Consider the following 16,586-nt stretch of genomic DNA (forward strand, 5'->3'; position numbering starts at 1 on the left):
GCTGAGGCGGGCGGATTGCTCAAGGTCATGAGTTCGAAACCAGCCTGAGCGAGACTCCGTCTCTACCAAAAATAGAAAGAAATTAATTGACCAACTAAAAATATATATACAAAAAATTAGCCGGGCATGGTGGCGCATGCCTGTAGTCCCAGCTACTCGGGAGGCTGAGGCAGAAGGATCGCTGAGCCCCGGAGATTGAGGTTGCTGTGAGCCAGGCTGACGCCACGGCACTCACTCTAGCCTGGGCAACAAAGTGAGACTCTGTCTCAAAAAAAAAAAAAAAAAAAAAAAAAAGACTTTCCTGAGAAAGTGACATTTACACTGAGAAGTGAAGGTCCCCATAAGGCATTAGCAGACTGGGGGAGGAGATGTCCACACAGGAAAAGGAGAAAGTACAAAGGTCCTGAGGCCAAATGAAAGCATGCAGGCAAGTGTACACCGTGTGCGCTCCCAATGAGCCACGGTAAGAAGTATGTACCTTGAGGCTGAAACCACTAAAGGATTTTAAAGCACAGAAATGACATGACACAATTTGTGTTAGAAAGATTCCACTAGCTGCTTGCTCTGTAAAGATTGGAAAGGATTAAAAATAACAGAATCAGAGAGGTTACTGTAAGAATCCAGCCATGAGATGATGGTCAACAATTATTTAGTGGCAATGCAAGTAGAAAAATAAGACCTGAATCAAGTTACATTTAGAACATAAAACTGACAGGACTTAATGATAGATAGGATGAGAGAAGGAAGGTAGAGAGAGAGGCAAAATGTCAAAAAATGGCCCAGAAGCCCATGAGATCAGATAAGCTTGTTAGAGGCAGGTTCTGAAATTTATCCCTGAATTTCCTAGCTTGCACAACAATGCAGAACCCACCATTAGTTACTTAATTTACAGAAGTTATACTAGGAAAACAAAATGGTAGTTGAGGACAGCTATGTCTAGTAGTGAAATCTAACAAAGTATCTTCCTTATAAAGGCAATCCATGTCATGAAAGAAATTCCCTAAACAATATCCTGTCTATAAATTCAAATGCTTCAAAATCCTGCTTCCATCACACCTTTTAATATGAGTTCACACAAAAATAGATAGGTTTGTATAATTTCTAGAATAACCACTGAAAGAAAAGAAACAGAACGAAAAAAGTTGAGAGCAGCCATTCCAAAAGTAGGCAAGAAACAAGAAACATGTAGGAAAACAGAACAGATGAGCTATCTAAACCTGAACATATCAGCAATTATTGTACATTAAATGTAAAAACTGAATGTTCCCAGCAAATCACAAAGATTGACAGATGATGTAGGGGGACTTCCAGGGCCCAGCTCTGAGGGCACAGGGAGAGGGGTGAATTAGGGGGCGTGGGGAGTGGTGCAGTAGGTCCAGGGCTGAGATTTCAAATGACCTTTCAACCTTCCTCTCTTCTCAAGGTCATGCTTTGAGCTGGTGCACCCAACAAGGAGGCACCAGCTCATCTGAGGCCCAGCCTCGGACTCACATCCTAGGCTGCGGTTGAGGGGCAGGGGGCTGACTGTGAGTCCAGGGCTCAGCCTGTTGGCCAAGTGTGGTTGCATGCAGGGGAAACTGAGCAAATGAGTAAATGCACTGGATAGGGGAGCCAGGTTTCTCAATGTTGAAGGAGGGAATTACAAATATAGAAGGGAAGAATCCTACAAAAAACTCTGTAGTGTTAGAATAGAATTGGAGATATTAGTATAAACTTAGTTTTTATAATAGATAGATACTAGGGGGAAAGGGAGGGAGAGAGGGAAGGAGGATGGACATGTTCTACGTTAGTGGTACGAAATACACTGGTGGGAACAGGGAACACAGGATGGGATGAGAAGGAGCACCAGGAGGTCATGGATATTGCCAATGCCTTATTTCCTAAGATGGATGATATTCATTTTATGATGAGGATGTTATTTTTCTTCCTAACATGTATTTTGCATGGGTGTGCTTTCAACATGGCACCTAGAGAACCTGGGCTTTGAAGTCTTAACATGAACCCCACAGTCACTGGAAAACTAGATATTAATATTTCTACAATTGACTTGTGTACATCAGGCAGAACATGTCATTTTGGTTTATTTGCTTTGAAGAGACAACCATGCTCAGCCATAACTGTTCCAATACAGACATATTTGTCCTCAAAGACCCTCCCCACATTCATCTTTTTAATTTCACCAAATGTACTTTAAAGAAAAGTAACATTCAAAGAGAAATAATGGACATCTTTTCACCAAAAAGGATTCAACCAAAGTACAACTGCTGAAACAATTAATAAAACCCTAAGAAAAGTGTTACCATCACATCTAGGCAGTCATCTTAAGGTTTTTAAGGATAGGCTGATTTATAAAAGAAAAACAACATAAGACAAACTTTAGTCTTTCAGCTTTTTAAAAACTTTCTCCTGACTATACATTAGTATATTATATATTATGATATATGTTATATGTAGTTAAAATATAACTATATATATTAAAAACAAAATGACTATAACTTACCATCCCACTGGAATTATTTATTCCATTCATATTAATTTTTGTTACAAATCTAACTGATGGAGGAGCTTCTGGGTATTTAGATCCACATTCTACTTTCAAGCTGTATATTCTGTTTTCATAATTTGTCTGAAAAGCAAAACACAAAAGGATAATCAAAATTGTAATACTTACAATAATAATATCCAAGTGCTAAAAAAGAGGAAAAGTAAAATATGAACGTACTTGATAAGACAAGTGTTTATGATTAAGAATTAACTTTTCTACATTCAAATTTATTTGACCTACATGGTTAGAAAAAAAAACTGCAGCAAGCATACTTAAAAGTAGAGATTTTAGGCCGGGCGCGGTGGCTCACGCCTGTAATCCTAGCTCTCTGGGAGGCCGAGGCGGGCGGATTGCTCGAGGTCAGGAGTTTGAAACCAGCCTGAGCAAGAGCGAGACCCCGTCTCTACTATAAATAGAAAGAAATTAATTGGCCAACTAATATATATACAAAAAATGAGCCGGGCATGGTGGCGAATGCCTATAGTCCCAGCTACTTGGGAGGCTGAGGCAGGAGGATTGCTTGAGCCCAGGAGTTTGAGGTTGCTGTGAGCTAGGCTGACGCCATGGCACTCACTCTAGCCTGGGCAACAAAGCGAGACTCTGTCTCAAAAAAAAAAAAGTAGAGATTTTATAAAATTAAAATAATTCTACAAAGTAATATCGACATGATCAGAACTTGTTTTTTGTGATACAAACAATGCCTATAACAAATTCAAAGGAAAAAACCTTTAATTTTAGATTTTGCTAAAAAGTTTACATTGGAGAGAGGAACGACTTGCCTTGTATCACACATATATGAAGATTCACGGTTTCCAGTACGATGCTATTCATTCCCATTGCCTCAGTATTAATTATTAATAGTGCCTCTTTTTGTTCTCAAAAGGGTCTTGTTGGATAAAAATTTATATGGTTACCCTACTTATATAGCAATCAATAACTTCCAGTAAAAGGAAAAACATATACCATCTTGCAGCAATAAAACATAATTATGTCTCCTATTAGTTATACCCATATTACTACATCATTAATTTTGTGATTCATTAAATCCCATTATGTGAATTCAGAGACACATGAGCAAACTTTATGTTTACATATCATTTTATTTTATTTTTTTTATTTATTTTTTTTTTTGAGACAGAGTCTCGCTTTGTTGTCCAGGCTAGAGTGAGTGCCGTGGCGTCAGCCTAGCTCACAGCAACCTCAAACTCCTGGCTCAAGCAATCCTCCTGCCTCAGCCTCCCGAGTAGCTGGGACTACAGGCATTCGCCACCATGCCCGGCTAATTTTTTATATATATTAGTTGGCCAATTAATTTCTTTCTATTTATAGTAGAGACGGGGTCTCGCTCTTGCTCAGGCTGGTTTCAAACTCCTGATCTCGAGCAATCCGCCCGCCTCGGCCTCCCAGAGAGCTAGGATTACAGGCGTGAGCCACCACGCCCGGCCTACATATCATTTTAAAATAGAGTTTTCCGGTCAGGTGCAGTGGCTCATGCCAGTAATTGGCTCATGCCAAAGCACTTTGGGAGGCCAAGATGGCAGGATTACTTGAGGCCAGGAGTTTGAGATGAGGCTGGATAACACAGTGAGACCCTATCTCTACAAAAAATTAAAAAATAAAAATAGTCAGGTGTGGTGTTGTGTGCCCACAGTCCCAGCTACTTGGGAGGCTGAGGCAGGAGGATTGTTTGAGCCCAGGAGTTTGAGGCTGCAGTGAGCTATGATCATGCCACTGTACTCTAGCCTGGACAACAGAGTGTGACCTTGTCTCTAAATAAAATAAAAATGAAATAGGTTTCCTTAATCATGATGTTTAATTAACATTAACACCTTATAAAACAGCTATTTTAAAGCAAACTTAAAGCTTCTAGATTATTCAAGGTTTATTTTCATGCCTCTAAATTAACTCTTCTTTCTCCTTATAGTTTTTATTCACTTGGTTAACTTATTAGTGTACCACTAAAACAGAGAAGTAAAAAATAAGTGAAAGTGATACATTTAATACCTGATGGCTCCTATATAAGACCAGGGGGGAAAAAAGCTAATCACCCACGTACAGATCTCACCCAAACTAATCCTTTTCCCATAAATAAGGGCTACTCCCAAGTGGAGGTCAGATTTGTAATATTAAACTCCTATAATGTAAAACATATGAGACAATCTCATGTGTTATTAAACATTTCAATATTTTAAAAAAGAAAGAGTTGTATAAAATTCATCCCAATTTAAGAGCAAACAAATAATAATATGACCAGCACTTTTACTGTATATAAAAACAACTAAAATCAGAAATCTCAAGAGTATCTTGACTGTGCTTCTCCAATTTGGATGTACATCAGACTCCCCCATGATGTAGTAATTCTAGTCCTAGGCATTTACCCAAGAGAAATGGAAACAAACATGTATTCACAAAAAAGACTTCTACAAGAATGCTCATAGCAGCTTTACTTGTAATGGCAAAAAGTAGATAAAATCCAAGTGCTCATAAACAGGAAAATCGATAAACATAGTATATCCATACAGTAAAATACTGCTCAGCAATAAAAAGAAACAAACTCTTTTTACTACTGTCTGATACAACATAGCTGAGTCGCTCAGATTCTACACTGGGTAAAGAAGAACTCCAAAAGTGTACACAGTGAATAATTTCACTTATCAAATTTCTACAACATGCAAAACTGTCAGGTGCAGGAAGAAGAGGTGAGATGAGAAAGGGAGCTTTCTAGGATGACAGAAATGTTCTGTATCTCAATAGGGGTGTAACAAGCTACATTTGTTAAACTCATGGCAAGATCTGTGCATTTCACTATATGTAAATTCTATCTCAATTTTTTAAAGTTAGAAAAATCCCTAAGCTAGCCTATTAATCTAATTAAATGCTTATTGTAAACATTACCCTAACTGTTGACACAGTTGATTAACTTTATTACCTCTAATTTTAAGTTAACAGCCAAGTTTTTCTGTTATCTAATAGAAGCAAGAGCAAGTTAGGCACAGTGGCTCATGCCTGTAATCCCAGAACTCTGGGAAGCCAAGGCAAGACCCCAGCTCTACTAAAAGTAAAAAAAATTAGCCATGCTTAGTGGCTTGTGCCTGTAGTCCCAGCCACTCAAGAGGCTGAGGCATGAGGATCACTTGAGCCCAGGAGGTTGAGGTTGCAGTGAGCTGCAACAGAGTAAGATTCTGTCTCAAAAAAAAAAAAAAGCAAGAGCAAAATAAAATAGAGAGTAATAAAAGGAACTATTAGTATTTATAAGGTACTCTCCTATTGTCCAATCATTATTTCACTTAATTCTCACAACCTTTACATTTTAAAGATGGAAACAAGGCCGGGCGCAGTGGCTCACGCCTGTAATCCTAGCTCTTGGGAGGCCGAGGCGGGCGGATTGCTCAAGGTCAGGAGTTCAAAACCAGCCTGAGCAAGAGCGAGACCCCGTCTCTACTATAAATAGAAAGAAATTAATTGGCCAACTGATATATATATAAAAAAAAATTAGCCGGGCATGGTGGCGCATGCCTGTAGTCCCAGCTACTCGGGAGGCTGAGGCAGCAGGATCGCTCGAGCCCAGGAGTTTGAGGTTGCTGTGAGCTAGGCTGGGCCACGGCACTCACTCTAGCCTGGGCAACAAAGCGAGACCCTGTCTCAAAAAATAAATAAATAAATAAATAAATAAATAAATAAATAAATAAAGATGGAAACAAGTACCTTCATTTACATATGAGAAAACTTGAAAAATATACTAAAGCCCTAAAACCAACAAACACTGCTGCATAAAACTGTACACAAATACACAGAAAAACAAAATTGCTAATCATATGAATCTAAATAAATACTGGAATAACAAAAAACTAGGTATCCTATTCAATAAAATATAAAAAAATAAAAAACATGTAACAGGCTGGGCGCGGTGGCTCACGCCTGTAATCCTAGCACTCTGGGAGGCCAAGGCAGGAGGATCATTCAACGTCAGTTCAAAACCAGCCTGAGCAAGAACGAGACCTCGTCTATACTAAAAATAGAAAGAAATTAATTGGCCATCTAAAAATATATAGAAAAAATTAGCCGGGCATGGTGGCACATGCCTGTAGTCCCAGCTACTCGGGAGGCTGAGGCAGAAGGATTGCTTGAGCCCAGGAGTTGGAGGTTGCTGTGAGCTAGGCTAACGCCAGGGCACTCTAGCCCAGGCAACAGAGTGAGAATATGTCTCGGAAAAAAAAAAAGTAACAGTATGTTAAGGTCAGTTTTCCTAGTATCCTGGCTAGATGTGGATACTCACAGAAGAGGACAAAATTGTTCTCAATACCACACCTTCTAAAGAGAAAACAACTGGGGTGAGACACAAACTCCTGCCTGCCCATTTTATGAAAAGCAACTGGATGTGTGCTGTGACCACTGGCCTTTGAGAGAACTGGAGACAGGGTGATGTGAAGAAGCTGTCCAGTGGTATGCAGAGTCCAGCTCCAGGAAAATACTAGGTCTCCACAGGGCACCCCTTCCTACCTCCACCTGGCACTGGAAGTGAGAGGGGGGCTCTGATGGGGCTCAGGACACGCTACCCCAAATACAGCACCATGACAGAAGCAAGGTCACTCTCACCTTCCCCTCAGCCCTTTCTCCCCTGTAGCAAGTCCCAAAACCTAGTGACCTCCCTCTGAAGTAGGTCCTGTCTTATACACAGAGAGAAATAATCAAAGCACAGAGACATAAAGAAGAATCTGAACAAACAAACCTTGGTTGAGTTCCCCCAGTTTATTACCCACTTTGTTACCATTAGATCCAATCACACTTCTGCACTACCATCCACTCTTCATCAAACTTAGCATAAAAACACGCAGGTTTTCCCTGCTTCTATGGGTCTTCATTTACGAATGTTTCCATGTCACATAAAAAATAAATGTGTATGCTTTTCTCTTGTTAATGTATTTCATTACAAGTGCCTTGGCCATGAACTCTGTGATAGGTGAGAAAAAAATATTTTTTTTTTTTTTGAGACAGAGTTTCGCTTTGTCGCCCAGGCTAGAGTGAGTGCCGTGGCGTCAGCCTCGCTCACAGCAACCTCAGTCTCCTGGGCTCAAGCGATCCTCCTGCCTCGGCCTCCCGAGCAGCTGGGACTACAGGCATGCGCCACCATGCCTGGCTAATTTTTTTCTATATATATTAGTTGGCCAATTAATTTGTTTCTATTTATAGTAGAGACAGGGTCTCGCTCTTGCTCAGGCTGGTTTGGAACTCCTGACCTGGAGCAATCCGCCTGCCTCAGCCTCCCAGAGTGCTAGGATTACAGGCGTGAGCCACCGCGTCCGGCCGAGAAAAAAATACTTTTGCCCCCTGCAGCTCCAAGACCACAACCCATAGAGAGGGAAAGGCCCACGGCAACACCTTGTCTATGTGCCCTCTGCCCCCTCGGCTAGGAGAGAGGAACTGCAGAGAGGAGCCTTCGCTCCCCTCCCTGGGCACAGACAGCCAGAGCTTCCTGAGGTGTGGTGACACCAGGAAGGTTGGGAATCCTGCTGGGGACCCCAGCCAGGTGAGAGACAAGCTGGAGCTATTCCTCCAATCTGGGAGTTGTGCTGGGGGGTCAGCCTGCAGGACCACTGATGAACTCATATACAAGCTCCAAACATTCTTATTGGAGGCAATGGCTGGAGAAAAACCAAATCTAACTCATTTCAAATTTACATTCCACCAAGTTCTGACTGTTAAATCTTTTAAGTTTTAAGTCAGAATAAGTTATAAGCACTTTTTTTTCACAAAACAGATCACAGTAATAATGTTCACAGGCAGTGAAAATCAAGGTTTTCATTACAAATAACCAAGTTATAAAGAATTCTAAGTATCAGTATTATGTTTCCTTCCTCAGATTGTCTTATGGAAAAATCAGAGCAAGGAAGGAAAGAGGGAAACTTCTAGGAGTATATGCAAATTTTGCAAAGGAATACCAGAAAATAATATAAAAATGTACTAATTCATTCTTTAAAGTTAACATTGCTAATTATCTGATCCATTTTTCTTTTGTAATAATCAAGAGGAAACCTAAACTCTACCCAACAGCAAACAGTTGAAATGTTCTCATCATAAGCTAGCAACCAATACACAAAACCAAAGACTAAAAAAAAAAACATTCAAAATTGTGTTCTTTCCAGCAAGTCAAAAGCATTACATAATACACATTTCAAAGATTCACTGCAGGGAGAATAGTGGATGGGACCTTTGAGTAAAGAAATGTAGAAAAAATAACTTCCAATCCAGAAGAAAGATTTTGAGTAAAAATAAAACGTCATAAACCTGAGAAAGACTTAAGAATAAAACACAATGGGCCAGGTGCCAATAACAATACTAGAAAATATATAAGAATCACAGACTTTTCTATATATCTTTACAGATGAAGAAATTGAGGCCTAAGCATTTTCACAGCATGTGAAATGTCTAACGCAGACAGCATGTGCACTCAATACAAACCAATTTAGAAACCCTATGTTACACACCAGGGGGTTAGTAACGTGTTAAGTCAAATGTTTGAACTTCCCAATATGCCCCTACATTTCCTCACCTTTTCTCCTCTCTATCTGGACTGTTCTCCATCCCCACCACCACCTTCTGAATGAAATCCTACCAGGGCTTATTTCAAAGGCAACTTCCTCCACTGTTCAGCCTTCCTCAATTATTTCAGCTAGAAGAAATATTCTAAAGTCCTGTAGTGAACTTGCTCTGCCATATTTAGAATCTGTCATCTGTATTGATTTTTTCTCCTTTACTAAACTGCAAACACTTTCATGGCAACAACCATGTCAACCTTCTACCCCCAATCCTCCAGATAATCAAACAATACACCCTGCACATAGGAAGCATCAATAAATACAGAAAGGGAGGAATTATTTCAGTTAGAAGTTATCATAATTGTTTATTTTAATATCAACCGTATAAAATGAAATGTTTACTCTAAAGCAACAATAAATATGAATACAAAAAATATGTAATTTATAGCACTGACCCTTGGTGGCCCAATAATCATGCCTGTCCACCTTGTAAGTGTCATATCTTCATCATCTTCTAGGCCCCAGCTAACCGTACCATCGCCTACTCCTTTTTGTCCTTCTTCAAGTTCTTCCAACAAGCGAAAATTACGAGGAACTTTAACTCCTATACAAAAGAACATCAATGTAAATGTAAAAAGCTCATAATTATAAGGGCTACAGATATTTAAATTCAGCTTTTTACCAAATTAACCTTTAAAAATTATTTTCCAAAAAGATAAAATTCCCTTTAAAAAGCATCTGCCCCAGAAAATGCTCAGTCTAATAACCCCTCAAAATAAAAATGCTAAAGAAAGCACTGTATAAAACATTAATAGCAGTATAGAATGTGTATATAAATTCCTATTTAATCAATTTTATACTGACAAAAATCAATCAATCATTAAGGAAATCATGATAAAGTGAACATTTTCCCTACCTGAGGTTTCTGTTCCTAGCCAAGGACTCTGCATCAAATAAACAGGCATGACCAGAAAGTTCATAAAAGCTACAGTTCATTAATATATACTCTCTAATGATTTTTCAAAAGGGGAATTATATTATTTCTTAGAAAATGCAAACGTATGTCTTGCAGAATGCTGAGGCGGCCGCATCCACAGTCCCCAGTCTGCCTCTTTGCTGCTCCTGCCCTGACCAACAGGGCCCCACCTCTGCCACACCAGCACCATCACTTACCCATCACTTGGGAGTTACTCAAGTTGAGAAACAAATCTCCTTATGTTCCTAACAGTTTTCCAGGACACTCCTTTGCCTCCTTGTCTCACCTAGCAAATTTTTCACAATCCACTAACCCTTCTCACACCTCCACCCCATGTCATACATGTTTCTACTCTTTTAAACTTCATCCCTCCTTACTTTATTCCTAAAATCTTAACACAAATATCTCTGCCTAGAATCTCCTATCCTTTCACATTCTCATCCCTTCATTCTTACTGAATCTGGTCTTTGCCATCATTCTGACCTCCAATCCCTGGAATCCAATCACAATTATCCCAATTTTCCACAACCTTTCCTAGGACTACTGGCTTGGCCTCTCTACCAAAGGATGGATCCTGTGACCTTCTGTGCTCTCCACAGCATCAAACATGAAACATCCTCCAATCCCATCACACAAGTCTGTAAAAAAATACGTAAATGCACTCAGAATCCTCTCTCTGGCTCTCTCTCTTGCACACATGCACACAGTCATAAGGCAGAAAGAAAAAATGGCATCTCCTTGAAAATGACTGTCATTTTGCATAACTTCTCTCTCCCACTGAAATCAAAACATTTTTTTACTTACTAATTCGCAGTACTCTTTCTGGAGTACTGCCATTAAGTACTGTAACTTTAAAAAAATAAAAACAAACCACTAGCCACTTGGTGTACTGCGATTTTAAAAACGTACTTGAGGCCGGGCACAGTGGCTCACACCTGTAATCCTAGCACTCTGGGAGGCTGAGGCAGGAGGATCACTCAACGTCAGGAGTTCAAAACCAGCCTGAGCAAGAGAGACCCTGCCTCTACTAAAAAAACAGAAAGAAATTAATTGGCCAACTAAAAATATATAGAAAGAAAAAAAAATTAGCAAGGCATGGTGGCGCATGCCTGTAGTCCCAGCTACTCTGGAGGCTGAGCCAGTAGGATTGCTTGAGCCCAGGAGTTTGAGGTTGCTGTGAGCTAGGCTGATGCCACGGCACTCTAGCCCAGGCAAGAGTGAGACTCTGTCTCAAAAAAATAAAAAGTACTTGAAAATCATAGGCCACAAAAACATGGAGCTGTTATAAATCACAAAGTAGTCATTATAATTACTATGATTATTAATAACAATTTGTTTAGCATATATTAAGTGCTATTTTAAATAAATTATCCTATTTAGTCCTAAAAGCACCTGAAATTGAAAAAGTTACGTGACCTCTTCCAAGGTCACAAAGCTATAATGGCAGATCCAGTATTAAAAATTCATTTTCTACACTAATCTGCCCTTTACACCACTACGCTGCACAGCACTACAAGCAACACAGACGGCACGTCCTAGTGGTATGGGCGCATATCTAGGAATCAGACTGCCCCAGTGCAGCTCTAGTTCTGCTGCACTTGACAGCCCCCAGTTTTCTCAGGTGTAAAAGCAGAATAACAATAGTTCCTACCTCATCAAATCATTGTGAAAATTAAACAAAGTAATCCATCTTAAACACAGTAAGTACTATGATCATTTTAGTGCCCATATTAAATAGAATGATATAAAACTTCTATGTACCTCCATCTAAATTATTGAGAATAAAAGCTCTGTGTAGGGCTGGGCGGTGGCTCAGGCCTGTAATCCTAGCACTCTGGGAGGCCGAGGGAGGAGGATCGCTCAAGGTCAGGAGTTTGAAACCAGCCTGAGCAAGAGTGAGACCCCATCTCTACTAAAAAATAGAAAGATATTAATTGGACAACTAAAAATATATGTAAAAAAAAAATTAGCCAGGCATGGTGGCGAGTGCCTGTAGTCCAAGCTACTCAGGAGGCTGAAGCAGAAGGATTGCTTGAGCCCTGGAGTATGAGGTTGCTGTGAGCCAGGCTGATACCACGGCACTCTAGCCTTGGCAACAGAGTAAGACTCTGTCTCAAAAAAAAAAAAAAAAAAAAAAAAGCTCTGTAAATTCCTGTAATGTGGCCCCTGGAAATTTTATTCTAAGCCCTAAGTTTCTATTTACATAAATAACATTGGGACAACTATTTTTTTACTTTTCTGTAACTATATAGTAATGATCTCCACAATATATTGCTACTGAATTACTTTTTAAAGTAAAATTAAACAAGTTTGGTTACCTTTGCCATTATTAAGTCATCCTCCCAAGAATAATTCTAAATTTGTGTTGAATTTCTTTGCCACATTTTTATAACCAATTCAGTCAAGTGACCTTTATGGGCATCCAAAACTATAAAGTATACAATCTAAAACTAATGTTTCCTTTTACTTAAGTGCCATGAAAATGCCAAACCTAATTACTGCTAAGCTTTTAACATCTTTCTACATAGCACTTTGGGGAAACAGTTCTAAGATTAACAGATCAATTGTTGGCATTTAAAGGGTTACAGCAGTTAAGACTATTTTGTTCTTAAAGTCTGAGACTCAAAAACAAACAGTGAGCTATGTTTTCGAATTCAAGCTAGAACACTGTCTTATTTCATCTAACTACTAATGTCTGTGAAAAGAAAAAAGCCACAAGGTGGGGATGTTGCTCCACAAATGTAGTTTTCAAGCACTGCCCTCTGGATCTCTTGCATTTGGCCACAACCTTAAGGTTACAGAACTACTAGTAGTCTCCAAACCAGGTTCAAGAACCCAAGTCTCTAGACTTCCCACTAATCTAGTCTCCTAGTTACCATATAACAATGAAATTCCACTCATGAGAGATATAAAACAAAATTAGTGATAATATTCATAAGCAAAACCCTAAAGGCAAACAACCTGGAAAACATGCTACCAGTTTTTAATCTGAAAGATATCTACCTGATACCTGGTTACTTGCCTTTAATTCCCACAATACTCAAAAAAAGGACATAAAGACTGCCAAATAAATAGAATGAGTCTTACTATGCTGTGCTTATTAGGAACACAGATTTTCTGACTTTAATTCATGTTTTCCCTTGTAGTCTAGTGGCAAAAAAAAAAAAAAATCACAAACTTTTTCAAGTTAACAAGGGGAAAAAAGCACAAATAGAACTTTGACTAGATAGTTTAAAATATTAGTCTTGCTGGGGGAGAGAAGCAGGGATATCTCACTGTACACCCTTCTACACTGACCAGATAAATGATCGACCTACTCAAAAATTAAAGGAAAAACATGTATATGAATGGCTTAAGTTTTTTTTTATCTTATTTCCTTTCTAATCCCACCTCAGCTGGTCCTCATATAAGTAATAATCAACATCACTACTACTACTAATAATAATCACATCATCACTAGGCAAGAAAACTGAGGCTTTTATAATTAGGTTGAAGCTTATGAAACTGCTGCTATTCAGGCATATTTTTAACTAACAGAAACAGCAATTTCTTAAGGTTCAATCTAACAAGGAGAGTGAGTAGGGGAGTCAGGTCTGAAACCTGGGTTCCAAAACTGAACCTCATAGCCATTATTCTCCCACGCTGGGTCCTGGATGACACTCACTTTCCTAGCTCCCAGCAAAAGTGCCCCCAATTTCTGCAAATTTGATAGGGATGGGGAACATACCTTAACCAACTGTGGAAGCAAGTTTTACAAAATAAACCCTGTTCTGAGTACTATTCAGCTTTAAGAAACAATGGTGATATAGCACTTCTTGTATTTTCCTGGATAGAGCTGGAACCCATTCTACTAAGTGAAGTATCTCAAGAATGGAAAAACAAGCACAACATGTACTCACCAGCAAATTGGTATTACCTAATCAACACCTAAGTGGACATATAGGAATAACATTTATCGGGTGTCGGACAGGTGGGAGGGAGGAGGAGGGGATGACTATATACAAACATAATGAGTGAGATGTCCAACGTTTAAGGGATGGTCACGCTTGAAGCTCTGACTCGAGGGGGGGGGGCATGGGCAATATACGTAACCTTAACACTTGTACCCCCATAATATGCTGAAATTAAAAAAAAAAACTCTGTTCCGATATCTCTGAAAAAGAACTCTTCCATAAAGTGAATCATCCCAATACAAATCATGATTTTCACCTATTCGGTTTATTCAAAGCAAAATACTCCTGTCCAGGGAAGTAACATAACCACCACTGTATAGTTTTCAAATACGTTATCATTAGCCCTCGTATCTTAAAGAAAAATCTTTTGAGGTGTATAGGATAGATATATCCATATTTTACGAAGACCAAAGACATAAAAGTAACTCATTCAAGATCACGGCAAGCTAGCAGCTGAGTCAAAACTAAAATTCAAATTTCCCCAACATGGGGTACAACACTCCTTCTGTTACTATATATTGCATCTCAAAATCCAGAAAATAAAAAGGAAAGAAAAAACCATAGCAGGGAGATTACAGAATGTGAACTAAAATGCAAATTTGTCTAAAGCTACTCATTGTTGGCTGGGGAGGTGGCTCATGCCTGTAATACTAGCACTCTGGGAGGCTGAGGAGGGTGGATCCTTTGAGCTCAGGAGTTTGAGACCAGCCTGAGCAAGAGCAAGACCCCATCTCTACTAAAAATAGAAAGAAATTAGCTGGCCAACTAAAAACATATAGAAAAAATTAGCTGGGCATGGTGGCGCTTGCCTGTAATCCACGCTACTTGGGAGGCCAAGGTAGGATTGCTTGAGCCCAGGAGTCTGAGGTTGCTGTGAGCTAGGCTGATGTTGTGCCCCGGGCAACAGAGTGAGACTCTGTCTTAAAAAAAACAAAAACAATCTACTCATTGTTGAAATTCTCTATGTAAATAAAAATACTGCAAAGAAAGTCTTTAAATTTAAGTCCAAGAAACAGAGATTTACCTTCTAATTTTGCAGTGCTTAAATATTAATAGAAACATTTATAAGAGTTCTCTGTAGTATTTTCTAATTTTTCAGAAATTTAAAACAAATTATTTGTTTGATTTTGTTTTAACTTTCTTATCTTCCTTAAGGGAACAAAAAAATTGTGAAAACACCATGTAGGGATGTAGAAGAAAACACAGTAGGCAGCACAACATCAAAAGAACTACATTTTGTCAGTCTTTCACTTTTATATCAATTCATTCCTTCACTAAAGAAACATTTGGGGCCGGGCGCTGTGGCTCACGCCTGTAATCCTAGCTCTTGGGAGGCCGAGGCAGGCGGATTGCTCAAGGTCAGGAGTTCCAAACCAGCCTGAGCAAGAGCGAGACCCCGTCTCTACTATAAATAGAAATAAATTAATTGGCCAACTGATATATATATAAAAAATTAGCCGGGCATGGTGGCGCATGCCTGTAGTCCCAGCTACTCGGGAGGCTGAGGCAGAAGGATCACTGGAGCCCAGGAGTTTGAGGTTGCTGTGAGATAGGCTGACGCCACGGCACTCACTCTAGCCTGGACAACAAAGCGAGACTCTGTCTCAAAAAAAAAAAAAAAAAGAAACATTTGGCAACTGCTAGATACCAGGACTAAGAATTTTGTTTGCTCTCAAGAAGTTTACAGCCGGGCGCTGTGGCTCACGCCTGTAATCCTAGCTCTTGGGAGGACGAGGCGGGCGGATTGCTTAAGGTCAGGAGTTCAAAACCAGCCTGAGCAAGAGCGAGACCCCGTCTCTACTATAAATAGAAAGAAATTAATTGGCCAACTGATATATATATAAAAAAAAAAATTAGCCGGGCATGGTGGCGCATGCCTGTAGTCCCAGCTACCTGGGAGGCTGAGGCAGTAGGATCACTCAAGCCCAGGAGTTTGAGGTTGCTGTGAGCTAGGCTGACGCCACGGCACTTACTCTAGCCTGGACAACAAAGCGAGACTCTGTCTCAAAAAAAAAAAAAAAAAAAAAAAAAAGAAGTTTACAATGTAGGAGAAGAAGATTACCCCCGGATAAAAACGAACAAGGAGCCGGGCGCGGTGGCTCACGCCTGTAATCCTAGCACTCTGGGAGGCTGAGGCGGGCGGATTGCTCGAGGTCAGGAGTTCGAAACCAGCCTGAGCAAGAGCGAGACCCCGTCTCTACTATAAATAGAAAGAAATTAATTGGCCAACTAATATATATATAAAATTAGCCGGGCATGGTGGCGCATGCCTGTAGTCCCAGCTACTCGGGAGGCTGAGGCAGAAGGATTGCTTGAGCCCAGGAGTTTGAGGTTGCTGTGAGCTAGGCTGACGCCACGGCACTCACTCTAGCCTGGTCAATAAGCGAGACTCTGTCTCAAAAAAAAAAAAAAAAAAACGAACAAGGAAGGGTCTCCTTGAAGAAGAAACTCTCCTGGTGCACCATAAAAAGAAGGGAAATCTTCTAAGTGAAGAGCAGGTACAAACATGTAAGATATAAGTGGAGAAATTACAAAGTATAAGCAAAGAACACCAAAAAACTGAACAGAGCAACCTA

The 16,586-nt window shown here is 39.7% G+C and overlaps 1 protein-coding gene across 2 annotated transcripts in view; it reads right to left on the reverse strand.

Annotated features, from left to right (window-relative positions):
- UBE2V2 (ubiquitin conjugating enzyme E2 V2) overlaps positions 1-16,586 on the reverse strand; it is a 63,404-nt gene that overhangs the window by 19,447 nt on the left and 27,371 nt on the right. The window contains exons 1-3 of one of the 2 annotated variants that reach the window (XM_076005319.1): positions 9,998-10,061; positions 9,537-9,685; positions 2,501-2,626 (exon numbers count right to left, since the gene is read on the reverse strand). In XM_076005319.1, the coding sequence (XP_075861434.1) occupies positions 2,501-2,626; positions 9,537-9,685; positions 9,998-10,061 (339 nt within the window). Of the gene's footprint in view, positions 1-2,500; positions 2,627-9,536; positions 9,686-9,997; positions 10,062-16,586 lie in introns of those variants that run through there. The other variant, XM_076005320.1, reaches the window with a different exon arrangement.

The sequence above is a fragment of the Microcebus murinus genome, chromosome 7, assembly GCF_040939455.1.
Source record: "Microcebus murinus isolate Inina chromosome 7, M.murinus_Inina_mat1.0, whole genome shotgun sequence".
Taxonomy (NCBI): Eukaryota; Metazoa; Chordata; class Mammalia; order Primates; family Cheirogaleidae; genus Microcebus; species Microcebus murinus.